The sequence below is a fragment of the Carlito syrichta genome, unplaced genomic scaffold (genome assembly GCF_000164805.1).
Source record: "Carlito syrichta isolate Samal-C Ts95f unplaced genomic scaffold, Tarsius_syrichta-2.0.1 Scaffold302949, whole genome shotgun sequence".
NCBI lineage: Eukaryota > Metazoa > Chordata > Mammalia > Primates > Tarsiidae > Carlito > Carlito syrichta.
Window position 1 is genome coordinate 678,337 of NW_007247045.1, and position 22,346 is coordinate 700,682.

Here is a 22,346-nt window from a genome sequence, read left to right on the forward strand (position 1 = left end):
GGATTGCCTGAGCCCGCGGGTTCGAGACCCGCCTAGGCAACTTGGCAAGACTTCGTCTCTACAATAAATCAAAAACTAGCCGGGCGTGTTAGTGTGCGCCTATAGTTCCAGCTACTTGGAAGGCTGTGGTGGAAAGCTTGCCGGAGCCTAGCAGGTTGAGGTTGCCGTGGCTTGGGAGCGTGCCACTGCACTCCAGTCTGGACAACAGAGTGAAACTCCAACTCAAAAAAAAAAAAAAAGTCTTTATAAAGAGCATACCTTTTATTCCAACAATTTTAACTTCTAGGAATTTATAGTTTGGAAATGTTTAAGATTATGTGCAAAGATATGGATACAAAGAAGCATTGTTATAAAAAAATAGGCTGAATGTCTAACAGTGAGGAATTGGTAAAATGTATTTGATAATAGGAGATGTTTATGACTTCAGTTTCTAGAATCCTTTGGAGACTTCTTTCTGTAGATAGATCATAGCAGTGAAGAGCTGACCTTTAAATTAGACGTACTCTTATTAAAAATAATGTAGATTAATATTTAGTGATATGGAAATTTGTTAATATATCAGTGAGTGAGCAAAACAGGTAACAAAATAGTATGGCCCATTTTTGTAAAAAATTACACACACACAGATAACATAATGGTAGATGGACTGCAAGTAATTATCACCTTTGTCTTTTTGCTTAGTTACTTTTTCTGATTTGTCTGAGGTGAACAGGTAATGGCTTGTGTAATAAAGAATACATAAAATGAAAGGAGCGGGGAGGGGAAAGGGTATCTGTAGCCTATTCCGCCTGTGGTGACCCTTTCCCTAGGTGAAGTTTGCCAAAGATTCCGGTTCTGATGGGCACAGTGTTAGTTCCCAGGATTCTGCAGCTCCTTCTCCGATCCCTGGTGCTGACAACCTCTCAACTGATCCTGTTGTGTCACCACCCATATCAGTGCCTTTTAAATCAGGGTAAGAGACCAGGATTGTAGCAAACTCTTTAATGGTTTGTGAAAATGATCCATATATGAGTTCAGAAATAGGGATATAGTTAAAAACTAAAATAATTTGAAATAACTAGAAAAAAGTGGGATCAGGGAAATGGGGAAAATACTTGCATCAGATTTTTCTGACAAAGGATTAATATTCATAGTCTATAAAAGCATTAACTTTAGTAGATGATACTACCTGCAAAACTGGAAGAAAACTGAACAAAGGGCATACATACAAAATATGTACCCATGGGAAAAAAATATAAATAAACATTTCGATGGAAAATTGTTCATCTTTAATAGCATTCAAGTCGAGCTCGGTGGCTCAGCCTGTAATCCCGCACCTTTGGGAGGCTGAGGTGAGTGGATTGCCTGAGCCCACGGGTTCAAGACCCGCCTGGGCAGGTGAGACCTCATCTCTACAATAAATCAAAAAATCAGCTGGGCATGGTAGCGTGCGCCTGTAATTCTGGCTACTCGGAAGGCTGAGGCAGAAGGATCGCCAGAGCGCAGCAGGTCGAGGCTGCGGTGGCCGGGAGTGGCCACTGCACTCCAGTCTGGGTGACAGAGTGAGACTCCAACTCAAAAAAAAAAAAAAATAGCATTCAAAGATTGTGCAAACTAAAGAAAAGTTAAAATTCTATTTTACAGTCATTAAATTGGCAACCTTTCTAAAAAAATAATTTGTTTATCCAGTATAATTTGGACTTGTGATTGTGGATTTTGTTTTTAATGTGGGGATATGTCTTATTTGCTTTCAGGGAGCCAGCTCTTCGAACCAAATCTAACTCACTCAATGAACAACTTACAATGAATACAGTAAGTAGAAGAGTCTTTCTTCCTCAACCTCAGTATGCTGAAGTTTCCAGTGCCTAGGATATGGTAGGATAGAGAAAAAAATGTTGAGAACCATTGATTTAGGCTACAAATCAGTAGTTACTTTATTCAGTGTAAGTTAGCCTATGCTTCTGCAAAGGGATTCAAGTCTTGATTCTTTTTAACATGTGGCCTTGAAAAAATTATCTCATACCTCATCAACAAAGGTACCTGCATAATCAGTGTTTGTATACCTAAAGGTACCTGCATAATCAATGTTTGTATACCTAACTGAATTGTACCCCACATCTTTATAATAAAAAAAGAATAATAAAAAAGTGAGAAGGAAAGAAAAAATTATCTAACTTCTCTAACGCTCAGCTTTTTAATTATTAAAATGGAAATAATTCTTACAGCCCTCTTAAATAGTTTTTGTGAGGATTAGAGATAACTTGTAAAGCTCTGAGCTCAGAGTTTGCCTTTAATGAATAGTAGCTGTGGTTATTATTAGGAGAATAGTATTAGATTAGAAGAGGAAACTCTCAGTTAAAATGTACTTCAATTTTAGAAATATTATTCAAAGAGGATTATATTATCGGTTAATCCTAGGCTTCTTCTGCTACTTACTTTGTGTGACCTTGAGAAATTTAGCTTCTCTAAACCTCAAGTTTATTACCTCATCTATAAAATGAAGATTTTTTGCCTACTTCAAAGAGATTTTCAGGATTTTTAAATAAAGTAATGTCTATAGAATTTTTAGTATGGTCTCTAGCATATTCTACAAATACAAAATAAACATTAACTCTTGTTATTATCATAAGTATTGTTAACACTACATATCTTTATACTTTCATGGTCACAGAGGAGCTGGATACTAATTCACTGACTAATGAACTTTGAGCAGGTCATTGAGCCTTTGTATTTACCCAATATGCCAAAATTTGGATTTGAATGTCTATATGGTAGTTTGCTGCCACTCTGCCAGCTCCATGAAGGCTTCTGAGTTTGCTGCCTACGGATCATACCGGCTAAAACACTTCAAGTTCTAAAGCCCTGTGGCCTTTACCTACCACACTGAGAAACAGCATAGGTGCATGGAATGAAATTGATTTTTAACATCTTACCAGCCCTAGTTTACTTGTTTTTTGTTTTGTTTGTTGTTTTTTTTTTTTTTTTTTTGAGTTGAAGTGTTACTGTCACCCAGGCTAGAGTACAGTGGTACGCTCACCGCTACTGCAGCCTTGACCTGCTGGGCTCAGGTGATCCTTCCGTCTAAGCCTTGCAAGAAGCTGGAATAACAGGCATGCACCACCATTCCCAGCTAATGTTTTGATTTATTGTAGTGACGAAGTCTCAACAAGTTGCACAGGCTGTTCTCAAACCCTGGAGTTGGGTAGTCCTCTTGCCTCGACCTCCCAAAGTGCTGAGATAACAGGTGTGAGCCAGCATGCCTGGCTACTTGTTATATTCAGCCAAAGCAGGAATTATTAAGCAAGAAATTGATCTGATATGTATAAAAATGATCTCCTGCTGGGTGCGATGGCTCATGCCTATAATCTTAGCACTTTGGGAGGCCAAGGTGAGAGGACTGCCTGAGCCCATGGGACCAGCCAGGGCAACTTGGCAAGACCTCATCTCTACAATAAATAAAAAAATTAGCCAGGTGTGGTGGCGCATGACTATTGTTCCAGCTTCTTGGAAGGCTGAGGGGGAAGAATCACCTGCACTCAGCAGGTTGAGGCTGTGGTGGCCGTGAACGTGGCACTGCACTCCAGTCTGGGCAACAGAGTGAGACTCCAACTCAAAAAAAACAAAGACAAAAAAAAACAGATCTCCTAAGAAGGTTAAATCAGAAAATCAGAATAAAATTAAAAAATAATTATAATCTCACATCTTTGAATAGCCCCCAGAATTATCCACTATTGGTTCCTTTATACTCTCTAGTCATAATTACTCTTGTCACCTCTTTCTAAGCTTTAGTAACTTCTAGTAGACTAGTGACCTCTAACTATTTTTGTTCTTTCTTTGTATTTTTTTTAACAAATTTTATATTTTAAATTGAGGCAAAATTCACATATGTGAAATTAACCATTTTTCTTTTTCCATCTTAAGTTTTTATCTTTTGTCTTGAATAGGTAATTACATTTATATGGCACAATTATCAAAACAATATAACAAGATCTACATTGTGAGGACTCATTCCTATTCCTCTCCATCTACCCTATTCCATCTCACACCCCTTAGGTAAACTGCTTTTATTAGTTTCTTAAAGATTCTTTCAGTGTTTCTTTTTGCAGGCATTTTTACACAAATAGAAATGTATATTTTATTCCTCCCTCCTCTTACACACATAAAATAGCATAATAGATATGTTATACATCTTGATTTTTCCATACATATATATTTTGTGTGTTAATGTAAGAGAGGTTTTTTTGTGGTTTTGAGTCAGGGTCTTACTCTGTTGCCCAGGCTGGAGTGTAGTGGCAAGATCATGATGTACTGCAGCCTCGACCTCTTGGGTTCAAGTGATCCTTCTACCTCAGTCTCCCAGGTAGCTGGGACTACAGACACACACACCACCATGCCTAGCTAATTTTCTGATTTTTTTTTTTTATAGAGCAAGGTCTGGCTGTGTTGCTCAGGCTGCTCTCGTATGCCTGAACTCAAGCAGTCCTCCCGTCTCAGCCTCCCAAAGTGCTGGGATTGCAGGCATGAGCCATCATATCTGGCCCATTCATTTTTTTTTAATTTATAGATCACAGTATTCCATTATGTGCATATGGCTTATATAAATATTCTTTATGTATCTAACTTTTCAAAATTGTGTACTTCCACCAGTTAAAAAAATGAGCACACACTCCCAGCATATATTTATTGAAAAGTTATATATATAAGGTACTATCTATCCCTGTAAGCAAACTTATCATCTTATTTTCGTAGCTTAAAAATAATAAAAATGGAGATTATTTCATTTCTTTCTACAACCACTAGGTCATCTTGTGCATCTTCAGATATATGTACTCTCCATTCTGAAACTTAGGACCAATTAATGGATACAGAAGCATTTATCACAGGATCTAGTATATAATCAATGCCAAGTTACAGTTAAATGGACCTAAAGTTAGAACAAAGCACTCCTGTTTCTGTCTCTCCACAAATCTCTTCCAAGTATCTATCAACTGAATTGCTTCAGGCTTTTGAGTGAGGATACTGTCATCCAAAATGCCTCTCTTCCTTAACATTTCTTATCTGTTTTTTATCTGTAAAATAAGACTAATTATGCTTGCTGGGGAGACTTGATTAAAACATACGGGGAATTATTTTTACTGCTATTATTAATTATGTATGCTCTCTGCAAGAAATCTTTCATTCTCATTTTCTAGAGGAAATGGTTTCAAATAGGTATGGTGGGGGGGGTTGCTTCAGGATTTGATACAAGAGCCAAAGAGATAGAGCTTCCTGAAGGTAATGTATCTTGATCACAGTGATTTTTTGACGGTACTGTCTTTTTAGAGTTCTGATGCAGTCAAGGCCAAGTTGATCTCTCGGATGGCTAAAATGGGCCAGCCCATGCTGCCCATCCTTCCACCACAGCTGGATTCCAATGATTCAGAAATCGAAGTAGGTCCCCCTGGCCGTAATAAAATGAGTAGTATAGATATTGACATCTTTTGTTTCTTTAGTTTAAATGATTGCTTTTTCTGCCTCTAAGGCAAAATCATTATTAGAGGGCTTATATGCAAAATGATACAGACGGTATTGGTACATGTGTTTTCACTGTGATTGACACTTCTGAGGGATGGAAGCACTTCCATACATCTACCAAAAGAACCATTTTCAGTAGTTAATTTAGCCTTCATTTACTAGAATCTCTATTGTTAGTAGAGATCGCTCTTTAGGTGCTCAATTCATATTTGTTAATTGAATGTTTAGATCCTTTTTGGAAATATTGGTCTTCCTTCTGATGTTACCTATTACTAAAGGCAAACTGTTATGTCTTTTGAGTTTGTATGTGGTGTTTTTGTTTGTTTTTTATTTTGAAGTTCAGGAATTTAAAAATCAAACCTGTTGATTTCTTCCCTTATTACTTTTTCTTGGCATTATGCTTAGAAAGCCTTCCTGCTTTACATATATTGTAAATATCACTTGTATTTTTGAAAATTTTTATTTATTATTTCATATTTAGATCTAAATTTTTAATCCATCTTGAATTTGGTGATGCTATGAAGTAACTTAGCTTTAACTTAATTTTTTTCCCAATGGCTAGCTCTTTGTTGAATAAAGCCATCTTTTCTGAATTGAATTGAAATACATAACAGAGATTGATTTTAAGGATTCTTTCACTTTGATGTAAAATGAAGAAAAGGTAATACTCTTGAGAAAAAATTTTCTGGATAAGCTTTATATTTTATAGTTGTGTTTTACATCTTCCTGGAAAAGCTTGAAGTAGATTTAGTATTTTAAAGGAAGATAGGATTTCTGAAACCTGTTGTTATAGGATTAATATTTCTTTGTTCTGGAAATGAAATGTGAATAAGTTAATGTTCTTATTAAAAATTTTACACTGCTATTTATTCATTGTAGAATAATTTAAAATTAAAGATGAAGAAACATTTAACAAAAAGGGCATTCTACTTTAGATATTGCTTTGTAACCTAATTGTTAAACATAATGTTTATAATAAACATTTATGTTAGCATAAGTAAATAACACATTGTTAGTTTAATGGTAACCCAGTGTTCTATTATATCAATTTATCATAATTCCTTTCATTCTATTGTTAGACATTTAGGTTGGTTTAGAGATATAACAACCTAAAACTGGTTCTTTTCCAGAAAAGAATATTAGAGGATGAGGAGAAGTTCTAAAGTAATTAAATGTCAAAGAAATTTCAGCCCTTGAATTATAGCATAGCTTATTACAGTCACTATATATTATGCCCTCAAGATTTTTTGTTTCTTGTATGAAGCAGCTGTTTAGAGTTATAGCTTTGATTTTATAAAAAGAAAAAAAGAGGAAAAACACTCTGAAACAGCATTATCCAAAAACAGCATGTTAATGAGGTTTACAGTAAATCTTATCTTATTTTTGTTGAGTACCTTGAGTCCTATGGCGATTACTTAGCAGAAGAGGCTGGTTTATTCCTTGCAAGAGACCCTCGTTTGTGGGAACAGATTAGATCAGTCTTAAGGTAGCTGCTGGTTTAGAAAATGATACATTCTAAAGAACCGTCAGTTTAGTTGCTTCAGACAATAGAATATCAACAACTTAAAATATTTGTGGAAATTAACTGTATTTAATTATTTGTTATGATTTATAGCAAGAAGGGCTCCTACTCTATTGCTTAGTAGAGTGTTTTCTCCCCTTAACCCACACCCTAAACTCTTGGGTTTCTGCTTGCCTTTCCTTGCTCTTCCTCGCCTGGAAACCCTGTGTTGCAAGCTGGTTTAGGGAAGACAGTCAGCCTCAGTCTTCAATGAAGGACTTTCACATAGTAACCAGAACCCTCCTGCCTATTTCAGGATGTGAACACACTGCGAGGAGCTGGGCAGCCCATGGTGACTCCGTCTGTCCAGCCCTCTCTTCAGCCAGCCCATTCAGTGTTACCACAGATGACCTCACAGGGTAAGGAACCTCTCTGAGGCTCTGTGACCTTGAACTGGGTTATCACCAAAATTCTCATCACTGTTCATTAAATTGCTACGCTACATTGGTTTAGTACTTAGGACTAAAGTATAAGTGTTAAGAGTATAAAAACTTGTCAATTTGTCCCTAGATAGGGCATTTTCAGACCTGGAGATGTTTTTGGCCTGTTTGTTGTGACTTCCGCTGTGTTTCACTGTCAGTTTTGGAAATCTGCACTCAGCTGTTGAGACATCTCCCTAAGTGTTATTCTGTACTTTCTGTCAGCTGATGGGTCACAGGGCTGAGTCAGAAGCACACGAGAACTCCCAGAGTCCTCTCCTGGCCTATTGCTGAGACTCTGATAGAGCTGTTTTAGGAGATTAGATGAGAAAGGTGGTTGAATCTGAAGCATGGTATATGTTAGGTGCTAGTCCATACTCATGCCAAGAAACAAGGTTGGATAACAATGAAAATATCTTGCTTTATCTTAGCACCTCAGCCATCTGTTTCTGGGCTCCAAGCACCCTCTACTGCCTTAATGCAGGTTGCACCTCTCGATTCCCACTCAGCTATCTCTGGAAATACCCAGTCCTTTCAGGTAACAACACTGTTAAACCATCTTAATTATATGGTATAATTTATTGTGGCTCTGGTCAGTGTCTTTTTTTCCTTCCTGTACAATTCATATGTTAGCAGTTCTCCAAAATCAAGTGTTGATAATTTTTTTTCCCTTCCTGAATCACTACTTTCTCATCTCTAAACCAGGCGAAGGATTACCTACCTTAAAGAGTATTGTAAAAGTTAAATTCAAGAACAAGCAAAGCACCTAATACAAGGTCTGGGCCTGGCACGTGATAAAGGTCCAATTACTGTTTGTTTCTTTTCTTTTCACGCACATTTAGGTGAGGGGTATATATTCACTTCTGTATTCTTTTCTGTTAAAAGTTGATTGGGTAACATTCTGCCCTATACTCAGCAGAATGGTTATGAGTTGAGAGTGGAATTATATGGGAAGTATAGCTAGACTCTGCTGTCTAGTAATCCTCCAAAAGCGATCTCTTAAAGAAGGATTTTCCTGTTATCATGAAGTCAATGGCAATAGCCTATCTGCCTCTGCTGTTTGCCAGGGTAATGGACTCTTTCTTCTGCCTCAATATTCTTGATGGATAAGACACACACTCAGGATAGTGGGGGATCCCTTCTTTGGTGATTGTTAGTGGAGGGGCGGGAGTGATGGTGGACAGGCTATGCCTCACTGGAATGGATAGTATCAAAACTGGGAAATGGGGGGGTGGGGGATGGGATTAACAGTAGCAAATATCTGTCTGGGGAAGGGGAAACACCTCTTATCAACAGGGTGCCTGAATGAAATGTAATTGTACACCTAACCCTTAACTGTACCCCACAAAACCATAATAAAAAATGCTGATTTAAAAAAAAAAAAACTGGTCCCATTGTTGCCCTCTTTCTATCCATCCCTCCATGGAGAATTACTATTCTATAGACTAAGATTTTTTTTTTTTTTTTAATGAATGTGTAGTTATATTTGCCCCTGGAAACTAACTAGATTTTCTTATTTCAGGAAAGAATAACCATCCTCATTAAAATGAATGTTGCTCATTTACTGAGCATTTACTATCTACCAGGCACTTAACTTACAGGTTTTAGGAACTTTTCCTATATCACTTCATTTAGTCCACACAACAGCGCTATGAAATGATATCATTATCTGTATCTTACAGTTGAAGTGACCAAGACTCAGAGAAAAATGAGGGCTCTTGGTCACGCAGATAAGCATCAGAATCTAGTGGGGGAAAGGCATCCTTGGGTTGGAAATCTCAGTGAATACTTATTTAACTCAGTGGAAACTAAGCAGCATTTGATTAATTTAAACACTTCTTAGACAATAGGCTAGACAATGGAGAATGAACTCCTACTTAATTAAATCATATCACTAGCAAATTGGGTAGTGACCGAAAATAGCCTTTCCTTAATTTCTGGGTAGGACTTTAGTGACTGGGCTCCACTGGGTTACAAAAATAACTCTCCTGCTGCAATTCTTACCCACTGCCAAACCCTGACCTCCTCCATCTCCAGCTTCAATAAGTTTGAGTCTCCTCCCAGCTTATCTGCTTTATCCCACCATAAAAAGAGAGAGGCAAGAATGTTTTGTAAACCAGTAGTAACTTGGCATTTTCTCAGCCCTATGCAGGTGTGCAAGCCTATGCTTATCCCCAGGCATCTACCATCACCTCCCAGCTGCAGCCTGTTCGGCCCTTGTACCCAGCACCACTCTCTCAGCCTCCCCATTTTCAAGGTAGGGCATGATTCCCTCAGCCTCTCATCTTCCATTCTTGTACTCTGTTTCCTTTCAGTTCTTTTTCAGTTTCACTCCGACAGCTCTCTATCCATTGTTTTTCTTTTTGTTAACAGCTTTGTTGAGATATAATTTACATTTCCACGCATTCATTCATTTTAAGTGTAAAATTCAAATATTTTTAAAAGTAAATTTGCACAGTTGTGCATCCATCACTGAAGTACTATTTTAGAATGTTTCCATCATCCCCCAAAGTCCCCTTGTGCCCACGTTCTGCATTTTATTTCTTGCTTGTTCCCCCACCAGCCCTTTTAATTCCTCTATCAGAGTGACTGGAGTTTGTAGAAAATAGTAAAATTGAAAAACATTAGAAGAAATTGACAGACAGCACGAAAACTTTGTGGCTGTTCAGTATCTTAAATGAAAGCTATTTTGTTAAAATTTTTTAATTATGAAAATAATATACTTTTATAAAAATGTCAAACAATACAAAAAGGTATCAAGTGAAAAGCTCCCATCATTAATCCATCCTGATCTGTTGTTCACTGTTCCTTGGGTAATTTTTCAGATATTTTATATGTGTGTAGAAGTGTGGGTGTCTTGTGTAGAACAGCAAAATAAAATAAAATGTTAACTGCTGTGATGGTATCTTCCCTTATTCTGCTGTTTGCCATTTGCTTAGTAATCACCTTTGGTATTAGGACAATAGTAGGAAGTAGCCAGTATGTCCTACAGTGTTATCTGTGGTTCTGGAGTGGTCAGGGTTTCCTGAATGCAGCCTTGGCTGGAGGCTGTTTCCTCTTCCATCTGGGAAATACTTTTTCATTCATCAAAAACTGTCATCTCCTCTGTGAAGCCTTCCCCTGACTATTATCCATTTCTCCATCCTCTCGTCTTACAGACACAACTGAGTGTATGTGTTGACAAATAATTAAGCTTGCTCTTCTCTGTGCTATTTTTGTATCTATACATGATCCACTGTTTGCACTTAAAACACTCTGTTTTAACAATTTGTTTACATATCAGACTGAGAGCTCACCAAGGCAAGAACCCTATTTTATTCATTGCTGTATTCCTGGTACCTGGTACAATGCCTGGTGTGCAATCGGATGAACAGCGAAGCAACTTGAACGGCCAGTGCTAAAAAGTGGGCATACTTGTACCCTTGGACCAGACTATAGCCCTTGATGCATTTTGCAGTAACATAGCTTAGTTACTGTTAGCTTTGGAGCACTTTTGCCTCTGCTATCTCCCCTACATCTTCTCCTGACAGTATGAAATCACCTGTAGCATTTCCTGATGTATGGAGGTGTAAATTTCTTTTTTTTCCCTCTGCTAAAAGAGCTGTTTGCTTTTTCTCATACATTTCCCTGTGCTCCAGTTCATAAGCTTTTGTGGCTTTTGTCTGTTTAGGATCAGGTGACATGGCTTCATTTCTCATGACCGAAGCCCGGCAACACAACACTGAAATTCGAATGGCAGTCAGCAAAGTGGCTGATAAAATGGATCATCTCATGACTAAGGTGACTGAGTCAAGGTTGGGCCATCTTGAAAGTGGGGGGTAAGCCGGGCTCGGTGGCTCAGCCTATAATCCCGCACCTTTGGGAGGCTGAGGTGAGTGAATTTCCTGAGCCCGCGGGTTCGAGACCTGCCTGGGCAGTGAGACCTCATCTCTACAATAAATTAAAAAAATCAGCCAGGCGTGGTAGCGCATGCCTGTAATTCCGGCTACTTGGAAGGCTGAGGCGGAAGGATCGCCGGAGCCCAGCAGGTCGAGGCTGCGGTGCTGGGAGCGGCCACTGCATTCCAGTCTGGGCGATAGAGTGAGACTCCAACTCAAAAAAAAAAAAAAAAAGAAAGAAAGTGGGGGGTATAAACAGGGAGCAGCAAGAGCTATACATGTTTTCTTGTATTTATGATAGTTATTTCCCTAGAAAGATAGTTACCATTATTTGGGGATCCAGTTGGTAGGAGAAAACTCTAGCTTACATTTACAGATTGTCTCAGAAACTTATTAGATCTTTTAAAAGTGGTCAGAAGTTAGGTAAATTGTATTTCTTCATTTTTAAGCTTTCTTACAAGGTCTTTCTGGCATCTCCTTTGTAGGTTGAAGAGTTGCAGAAACATAGTGCTGGCAATTCCATGCTTATTCCTAGCATGTCAGTTACCATGGAAACAAGCATGATTATGAGCAACATCCAGCGCATCGTTCAGGTGAGGATGATCGAGGACAGAACATTCAGCCAGGAGGTCTTGTCTGTGCTTTCTCCCAGATGTACTACCCTTTAACACGTCTACCCCCAAAATAGCACGTGGTAAATGCTACACTGGGTTAGAACATTCTGGAAAATCCATTGTGGCTTAATTTGGTTCAAATGACTTATCACTGTATAGTCAGAAGGGAACATTGCTTTTTGACCATACTTCAGAATTTCACTTCATTTCTATTTATACACTCAATCCATTGGACTTAGCAATTTGTATCCATCAGATATAATCTGATATGTTGTTTTAACTATTATATCTATGTGGACATAAGTTCTAGTTTTTTGTTTCAAAATATGTTAACAGTGTCACTTATCAGTTCAAGTTGATTTCCTTTTATGTGGCACTTTAAGACACTTAAATTGTATATCATGTATTTTGAATTTAGGAAAATGAAAGATTGAAGCAAGAGATCCTTGAAAAGAGCAGTCGGATAGAAGAACAGAATGACAAGATTAGTGAACTAATTGAACGAAATCAGAGGTAATGACAGGTACGGGGCCTGGACAGGATGGACAAAAGGGTTTAATATGTATGTGTTCAACTTAAATACATGTTTGTTTAGGGCAGTGCTTATGTGTTTCTGCTGTTTCTGTTTCCTGCCTGTGACATGAATTGTGTTTTCTGAGAGCGTTTTGGTAGGAAGAGTTCAGTAGTCTGTGATATAAGGCAGACCTATGTAAGACTCTTCTTTACCTCTCATTCATTGTGAAGCTTTGGGCATTTCGTTTTTGCTGGCCCTAGTTTATCTGTACAACTAGTACTAATACTTAGGAAACTTTGATGGCAACTCTTCTCTTCTGTGTGGGCTGACTTCATTTTATCAACTGGAATGCAACCAGAACCTCACTGATTCCCATGTAAAACCAAGATTGTGTAATTTTTGCAGATCCTTCTGAAGATTTGGGGGAAGGGGGTCAGTGAAGCATGTCACAATATAGCATTTCACATTTTTTAAAAAATCTATATTTCTCTTCTCTAGTGTCTCTTGTCTACCATATAGTGGGGTTGTGGGAGGAGAGGCTTTCTTCTCTTCTCCTTGTAGCCTTTTTCCTCCTGTCTCTTTCTTCACTCATTCCCCATCATCCACACCCTTCACATTCTTCTACTCTTATTATGCAAAGCAGTTTACCTCTAGCCTGATTTCCTTAGATCTGATTGCTCTAGATCTAAGGAAAACAAAATGCTTTCAGATTGCTTTTGATGACGTGGCAATATTGTAAGGACTGAGTGGGCACTGGGATGCATTTGATTTGATTTGTGCCTGGCATGCATTTGATGTTTGATAAATGTTTTCTTTTCCCCTATTTCTTTCACAGATATGTTGAACAGAGTAACCTGATGATGGAGAAGAGGAACAACTCACTTCAAACAGCCACAGAAAACACACAGGCAAGAGTATTGCATGCTGAACAAGAGAAGGTAAAGTAATGGGAGAGAAAAACCCAGGTCAGGATGGGTAGAGCTAAGGAGTGGTCCCATGTACGTACTTACCAGTTGGTTTGCCAGCAGAATTTTTGCCATCACTGGGAAAATAACTCGAAATCTTTTAACAGGTTTTCTTTCTTTCTTTTTCTTTTTTTTTTTTTGAGTTGGGGTCTCATTCCGTAACCCCGACTGGAGTGCAGTGCCATGCTCCCGGCCACTGCAGCCTCTACCTGCTGGACTCTGGTGATCCTTCTGCCTCAACCTTCCAAGTAGCCGGAACTATAGGCGTGCGCTACCATGCCCGGCTAATTTTTGATTTATTGGAGAGATGAGGTCACCAAGTTGCCTGGGTGGGTCTCGAACCCACAGGCTCAGGCAATCCACTCACCTCGGCCTCCCAAAGCACTGGGATTATAGGCTGAGCCACCGATCCTGGTCAACAGGTTTTCTTATATCCATCATCCATGTTTCCATTTTATAATATGCTTTGCAGTAAGTAGACTAAAAATAACCACTGATCTTAGTAGTTTGATTAAGGTAAGAGTTACACTACTTACTAGAAACTAAATTTATGCTGTTGACAGAATCTGTTGACAGAAAAATTCTGTTATGCCATGTAACAGACTTGTAGGTTGTTTCTAGTGAAATTTAAGATTGTTTAGTTTGCTCCTTCATCTGTGTCTACAAAGCATTTTGAAGTATTACTGTTTGACTTCAGTTCTTTTGAAATTAGGAATTCTGACCTCTTCTTGCAGTAGCAACAAGGAAGACTTTAGTGGGTCTTGGATTGTGATCTGATTCTGAAACTCACTCCTCTCCTTGTTCTAGTGAATTGTTTGTCCAGAATGGATTCCTTATTTGGGCTACCAATCCTAGGCTGGGAGATCCTGACTTTCCATCTGATGTTTTCTGAGAGATTTAGAAATAGTTTATGTTTTGTATTTGTGTCTTCCTTGAAAACTTGAAAAGATGAATGGAATATACTTTACGTTTGTGGAGTTTACTCTTCTGTCTTATGCTAATCTTTGTGTTTTCTTAGCCATGGTATCCAGGCGATGTCTTTGACCTTTTATCCTCAGATAAGTAATGTATTGCCCTGCATAGCCCTGTCCAATCCTGACCCTATTTCACTCCCATTGCTACTTTGTACCATCCTTTGTTAATGTGGCTGACTCCTAATGCCTAGATCAAGATCAGCAGCCTGTGACACTGTTATCATTGAATGGCACTGTAGCCATTTCACCTTATTGTTTTCTCCTTCCTCTACTTTTATTTCATCTCTTCCTCTCTTTTACTCGTTTTGTGTGTGTGTGTTTGCTTTTTCTTTTCATTTCCTTAGGCCTGTAAGGGGCATCTAAATATATTATTTATTTTAATTGTTACTATTTAGGGCTAAAATGATTACTATAATTAGTTCTAGATCATTGGTACCCAAACACTGGTCTAGCTGTCTCAGACTCACTTGAGGAGCTTGATTTAAACTACATATTCTTAAGTCCCACCTCCAGAGATTCTAATTTAGTATAGTTAGCTGAGGTCTGAATCTGAACTTTTAAAAATTATTTTTATTATTTTTTGTTTTTTATTGTAGAGATGAGGTCTCACCAAGTTGCCTAGGCTGGTCGAAACTGTGGGCTCAGGCAATCCTCTCACCGTGGCCTTCCTAAGTGCTGGGATTATAGGCATAAGCCACCATGCCCCACCTTGAATTGAACTTTTATTTTTATTTAATTAAATTAATTAATTTATTTATTTTTGAGTTGGAGTCTTACTCTGTTGCCCAGACTGGAGTACAGTGGCCACTCTGGCCACTGCAGCCTCAACCTGCTGGGCTCTGGCAGTTCTTCCACCTCAGCCTTCCAAGTAGCTAGAACTACAGGCGTGCGCTACGATGCCTGGCTGATTTTTTGATTTATTGTAGAGATGAGGTCTCACCAAGTTGCCCAGGCGGGTCTCGAACCCATGGGCTCAGGCAATCCACTCACCTCAGCCTCCCAAGGCGCGGGATTACAGGCTGAGCCACCGAGCCCAGCTGAATTGAACTTTTAAAAAGCTCCCCTTGATTCCTGTACATAGCCAGGTGTAGGAATCACTGCTCTTGTCATTGATTTCTTTTGTCACAGTCTCTGGTGGTAGTAGCTGAATACTTTTGTTTTTAATAAGTTCAGCATGTGACTCTCATGTTGAATATCACTAGTGTGTGTGTGTGTGTGTGTGTGTGTGTGTGTGTGTTCGTGTGTGTGTGTTCCAATAAAACTTATAAAAACAAGCAGTAGGCCAATTTGGCTCCTACGTCATAGTTTGCCAACTCCTGAATTAACTCATTAATCTACCCAAATGTTTTTATGTGGATAAACCCCAAAGAAGTCTGACACCATACATTGAACTCAGTGGCTGCTATACTGCAAAAACAGTACTAGTAATAATAAACACTACAGTAATAAATCTGTCAAATACCCACTATGTTTGAGACATGGTGCTTCACACAAATCTCCTAGGCTGAGTATCACTCTTCTTGATGACTAGGGTACCAAATACCACGTTTCACTTGATCACCTTTATGTCAGTGAAATATTTTGAGCTTTTATTCTCCCTGTTTTTCTTTTGATCTACTTCTCATTTACTGAATGGTCTTTTCCCTGTGATTTCTCCTTTTAAAGGAGACAGATGAGGTTCTTTCATCCCTGCAGGCAGTTTTCTGCCTTTAGACACAGCTCAGAAAAGTATGGTTTAGTGTTCAATGAATATTTCGTAAATGAAATTATTTTTCTTTATGATGTAATATTGCCGCATAAAACCATGGAATAATGGCTAAAACTAGAAGAGCTATCAGAGGTGATCTAGTTTAATCTTTTCTTACAAAGGGACAAACTGAAGCCCAGAGAGTAAAAGGATTTTTAAAAACCTGCCCTAGAACCTCACTTTCAGTCAGCTGAGTTCTTTTTCCCACATCAAATTGCCATTTCTCTTTGGAACTGTTTTCCTGCTTCTACCTCAAAAGCATTTTTCACTTATTTTTCTGAACTCTTGGTTCTTCTTGTCATTTGCTTTCTTTTCTCAGCTCTCCATGTCAAAAGCAGAATTTGATCCAGGGTAGGAATCAGGGAGCCAGCCATCCTATCCACTGTATACGTTTTTTGTGTTTTCTTTTCTCACTTGATATTTCATACCCTGACCTTTAAAAAATTATAATTATAGGCTGGGCTCGGTGACTCAGCCTGTAATCCCAGCACTTTGGGAGGCTGAGGCGAGTAGATTGCCTGAGCCTGTGGGTTCGAGACCAGCCCAGGCAACTTGACGAGACCCTGTCTCTACAATAAATCAAAAATCAGCTAGGCATGGTAGCACGCACCTTGGAAGGCTGAGGTGGAAGGATTGCCGGAGCCCAGCAGGTTGACGCTTGGGTGGCCGTGAGTGTGCTACTGCACTCCGGCCTGGGCAACAGAGTGAGACTCCAACTCAAAAAAAAAAAATTATAATTATATATAAATACACATACACATATATACACATACACACACATATATACACACATACTTTTTTCTGATTATAATAGTTGCAACTGTTCATTCTGAAAAATTAAAAAATAGATAAGCAAAAAAATATAAATTACCCTTAATTCTTCTGCTCAAAGATAACTGATTGTTAATATTTTATTCATTCCTTTACAGTTTTGCATGTGCATGTATGTGTGTTTGGGTGAGATTATTAATTTTTATGTTTCTATTAGGCTTTTCTAGCTAAGAACCTGAGATTAAAAGAACTTTTGGGTGACCTTCCACTCTGCTTGTCCTTTGGTTTGAGAGTGACCATCCAATCCATTTCCTCTCATTTGAATTTAACTCTTCAGTGTTCTAGCTGCTGTAAGGCCTTGAGAGAGTAGTACTTGCTCTGATATTAGTGAGCTCTCTGAGCAATGGATACATGCAAAGCTTTCTGAGCTCTGAGTTAGTTCAGTTTCCATTAGGCCATTTGAAGCAAGAGTGAATGAAACTTATTATACTTGGGGAAGTAAATTTGGAAGTTCTAGATGTCATTGTCATTTGTGTTTAATAGATAAAAACCTAAGGCTGCTGAATAGCAAAAATAAGCATCTTAGAGCTTATTCTAAAGGCACATATAATCTCAGATACTAATTAATAGCCTATTTATTTATATTTTATATGCAATTTTAATTTATTTTATTTCCCTTATCTTCAGGAGAGACAGAATATCAATTTTAAAATGGAAGTTAAAAAACTGAGAGAGGCTTTGGAATAAGGCAAGGAATAAATATATCTGAAACAGGAGGGCACAGTGAACACCATAAGAAGGGACAAATGATAAGAAAGTAGACAACTGTAAAAATGTGTGCAAGCATGATAGCATAGAATTACCAATAGAAGTAGCAATGCAGTAGTATAGGAGAGAAGGTCCACTTCCATAAATACATAGATATCCAAAAGTCAAGGCTGATTGCCTGTGAAGTAGTCACTCACTACCTTTTCTATCATCTGATTTCTCCTGTATATTATGGGAACACATTGATTCAGGTGAAATGGATATGGTATTTTTCATTTGTTTACCATACCTTTTTATTGACCATATAAAAAAATCATCATTGTCATCACCCTTAATACACAGAATGTCATTAGAGGGTTTTAGTCATCTCATTTTCATCAGCTGTTGCTTGAGAATACTTAAGTCCTTTAGATTGAACTTGAGCCCTCTTTGGCTAGGACAGAGTACCATTTAAAATGCATTGATCAGTCAAGGAAGTTGAAGTATACCCTTCCTTTATTAGCGCTGTTCTTTTGAGGTCCCCCAAGCAGTTACTGTCGTGTTACTGGCCTTTACAATTGCAGTACGACTAGTAGTACAGTACCCTTAGGAAAAATTGTAGAATCAGAAGTTTGCTGTCTTTGAAGGCATTCCATTTAAATTTTAAAATATCCTTTTCTTATTAACAAAATACATTTTATCAAAGAAAAGTCAGGAATATAATTTTCTCATTTATCAGATTGGTAGAAATTTAAATTTTTACGAGTATTGATGAGACTGGTAGGAGTATAGAATGGAGAGGAACTGATAATGTTGTACAAAATTACAAAAGCATTTCCTCTTTGAGTTAGCAATTCCGCTTCTAGGGATCTCCTAAAGGCACATCTGCACACAAACAGAATGACTTGTATCCGGGGTTATTCATTGGTGTTTTGTTGTGTAATAAGAAAACATTGGAAACAATCCAAGTGTTCTGCAGTAGAGAATAAACTGTGGCACAGTTACATGATGGAATACTGTGCAGTTATTTTTTTTTAAAGGAGGAAAATCTGTATACCAATAGAGAGTATTTGCTACCTTTTGTGTGTGAAAGGTAGGCAAATGAGAATCATGTTAGTATTTGTATAAAGAATCACTTCATACAATTGGAAAAATGAGAAACAAATAATTATTATTTTTTTTGAGTTAAAGTCTCACTCTGTCACCCAGACCACCGCAGCCTCAACCTGCTGGGCTCCGGCGATCCTTCCGCCTCAGCCTTCCAAGTAGCTGGAACTACAGGTGCGCGCTACCACACCCAGCTAATTTTTTGATTTATTGTAGAGATGAGGTCTCGCCAAGTTGCCCAGGCGGGTCTCGAACCCGCGGCTCAGGCAGTCCACTCACCTCAGCCTCCCAAAGCGCAGGATTACAGGCTGAACCACCAAGCCTGACTGAGAAATAAATTATTATATGGCTACCCATGTGAGGCAGGGGAAAGAGGTAGATGGAGATAGGTATGGGAACTTTTGGGTGACCTTCTACTCCTCATTGTTTACTTTTTTCTATCGTTTTAATTTTTGAGCAATGGAAACATCTTTCCAAAAAATTTCTTTTCAAAACAAATATATAATCTGACAAGCAAAAAGAAAATATAAGCCAGGCATGGAGGCTTATACCTCTAATCCCAGCATTTTGGGAGGCTAAGGCAGGAGAATCACTTGAGGTCAGCAATTCTAGACTAGCCTGGGTGACATAGTGAAAGCCCGTCTCTACAAAAAAAAAAAATTAGCTGTGCATGGTGGCACAGCTACTCAGGAGGCTGAGGTCGGAGGATCCCTTGTACCCAGGAGTTTGAGGCTGTGGTGAGCTGTGATTGTACTACTGCACTCCAGCCTGGGCAACAGAGCAAGACCCCATCTCTTAAAAAAAAAAAAGAAAATCTAAAGAACCCATACTTCATAATTCTATCTAGATTAACTACTGCTTTAAAAAAATCATTCAAGCCGGGCTCGGTGGCTCAGCCTGTAATCCTGCGCCTTTGGGAGGCTGAGGTGAGTGGATTGCCTGAGCCCGTGGGTTCGAGACCCGCCTGGGCAGCGAGACCTCATCTCTACAATAAATCAAAAAATCAGCCGGGCGTGGTAGTGCATGCCTGTAATTTCGGCTGCTTGGAAGGCTGAGGCGGAAGGATCACCAGAGCCCAGCAGGTCGAGGCTGCGGTGGCCGGGAGTGGCCACTGCACTCCAGTCTGGGTGACAGAGTGAAACTTCAACTGAAAAAAAAAAAAAAAAAAATTAATTCAAGCCAGGCTCGGTGGCTCAGCCTGTAATCCTGCACCTTGGGAGGCTGAGGTGAGTGAATTGCCTGAGCCCGCGGGTTCAAGACTCGAACAATAAGTCAAAAATTAGCCAGGCGTGGTAGTGCACGCCTGTAGTTCCAGCTACTTGGAAGACTGAGGCGGAAGAATCGCCGGAGCCCAGCAGGTCAAGGCTGCGGTGGCCGGGAGCGGCCACTGCACTCCAGTCTGGGTGACAGAGTGAGACACCAACTCAAAAAAATAAAAAATAAATAAAATTCTTCAAGCTCTTTTTCACACAAGTAAGTGTCCATTTTACAAAAATAGAACTTTCTCCACAGCAGCAGAACCCAAGTGGTCTGTCCTGCCCAAGGAGCTTCTTCACCTTCATCCCCTCCTCTCCTCAAAAACAGTTTGCCTCCCCCCTGCAAAAAATAGAATTATATTGAACATATTATATGATACTCTACCTGTGTTCTTCATTTAACAATAGGTTGTGACTATATTCTATGCCACTAAGTATTCTTTTAAAACAGCATTTTAAATAGTTGCACATAGGATAGATGTATTATAATTTGCTTAATTAAACCATTTTTTAGCATTTTATTTTATTTTTCTATTTTTGTACAATTCTGTAAACACTGCTGTATGGAACGTCGTTCTGCAAGAGAGTTCCTGAGTCAGAGACTTTGTGCATTTTTAAGGGTTGATTTTGGTTTAATGCAGATCGATATACTTGTGACCTTAGCTCCTTTCCTGTCTACCAGTTCAGTCAGCATGGAGTTATTTGAGGTTGGATCATCACTTAGAGACAAGAACACCTGTGTTTAAAGTGATATCATACTTTGTTACCATTCAGGCCAAGGTGACAGAGGAGTTAGCAGCAGCCACTGCACAGGTCTCTCATCTGCAGCTGAAAATGACTGCTCACCAAAAGAAGGAGACAGAGTTGCAGATGCAGCTGACAGAAAGCCTGAAGGAAACAGACCTTCTTAGGGGCCAGCTCATCAATCTGCAGACAAAGCTCTCAGGTATGTCCTAGATGGGAGATGCTGGGATTTTTCCCTTTTAAACTTAAGGAATTAAACTATTTCCTTCCTCTCAATCCTTGTGACATAATGCTTAGGAAGTTTTTAAAGAACTGAGCCAAAAAAGGGGACCAGTATAAAACCTACACAATTGTTTGACTTACAGAACAACAAAAGAGCTGACTGTTCATTTAGAATTGATCGGTTGGCACAGTTCTCCTTGGTTTGGAGAAATGTTGCCTTCAGCATCTTTGGTACTTATGATGAGCCTCAAATGCCTGGAAGAGTGAATATGTTGTTCTAAGTCATGACTCTATAGAAGTTTAAGAAAGAGGTGCTTCCTTTTGTAGTTTCCTCTTTGCTAGAGAATGGCTTGCAACTCTTCAGCCTGGCACTCAAGGCCTCTCCAACTTAGTTTATCTCTCATTATATTGCCCAGTTCACCCTGGCTCTGACCATATCATCAAGCCTGCTGGCTACTCATTAGCATAGTCTGTTGTTCTTGTCTTGCCTTTTATCCATGCTATATTCTCTGGACTTGGTGTGTCCACCATCACCAATATTTACCTCTAATCTTCTAAAAAATCTGCCTTTCAGAAGCTTCCTCAGTTTATCTAGAACATTTGATCTCTTTTTAAAAATCCTTTATCTCCGCTTTGGGAGGCTGAGGTGAGTGAGTTGCCTGAACCCGCGGGTTTGAGACCCACCTGAGCAACTTGGCGAGACCTCATCTCTACAATAAGTCAAAAAATTAGCTGGGCATGGTGGTGCACGCCTGTGGTTCCAGCTACTTGGAAGGCTGAGGCGGAAGGATTGCCGGAGCCCAGCAAGTCGAGGCTGCGGTGACCAGGAGCATGCCACTGCACTCCAGTCTGGGCGACAGAGTGAGACTCCAACTCAAAAAAAAAAAAATCCTTTATCTCTTAGTGCATTATTATAACCATTATCACAGTTATCCTTTGATAAGCACCATTTTTATGTCTGTTTTCCCCTCCAAAATGCCAGCCCTAGAGGACAAGGATGGTGTTTTGCTCATCTTTGTAAGGTCCTTTCCTCCATATTAGTGTTGGTTTAGTGCCTGGCACAAAGATAGTACTTAAGCCATGGTGATTGGATAGAAGATTTGTGAAGACCAGCAGGTTGATTCATCAGTTTTGGTGTATAGAAACAAATGTGGAAGACACAGGTGGGCCCAGTTGGCAGGCAGCAGCTGCCTTAGAAGCGAAGTTCACTTGCCTAATAGAGAGCTAAAATATAATGATGTTAGTTGGCAAAGTGCTTGAAGATACTTCTCAGCCGGGCTCGGTGGCTCAGCCTGTAATCCCAGCACTTTGGGAGGCTGAGGTGAGTGGATTGC

General features: G+C 39.1%; 1 protein-coding gene across 1 annotated transcript in view; it reads left to right on the plus strand.

Moving 5' to 3' along the window:
- FKBP15 (FK506 binding protein 15) overlaps window positions 1-22,346 on the plus strand; it is a 113,488-nt gene that overhangs the window by 80,441 nt on the left and 10,701 nt on the right. Inside the window, exons 14-24 of the mRNA XM_021711946.1 lie at window positions 810-952; window positions 1,734-1,791; window positions 5,302-5,409; window positions 7,311-7,413; window positions 7,905-8,011; window positions 9,616-9,730; window positions 11,144-11,253; window positions 11,837-11,944; window positions 12,384-12,478; window positions 13,315-13,417; window positions 20,821-20,992. Of these exons, the coding sequence (XP_021567621.1) occupies window positions 810-952; window positions 1,734-1,791; window positions 5,302-5,409; window positions 7,311-7,413; window positions 7,905-8,011; window positions 9,616-9,730; window positions 11,144-11,253; window positions 11,837-11,944; window positions 12,384-12,478; window positions 13,315-13,417; window positions 20,821-20,992 (1,222 nt within the window). The remainder of the gene's footprint in view (window positions 1-809; window positions 953-1,733; window positions 1,792-5,301; window positions 5,410-7,310; window positions 7,414-7,904; window positions 8,012-9,615; window positions 9,731-11,143; window positions 11,254-11,836; window positions 11,945-12,383; window positions 12,479-13,314; window positions 13,418-20,820; window positions 20,993-22,346) is intronic.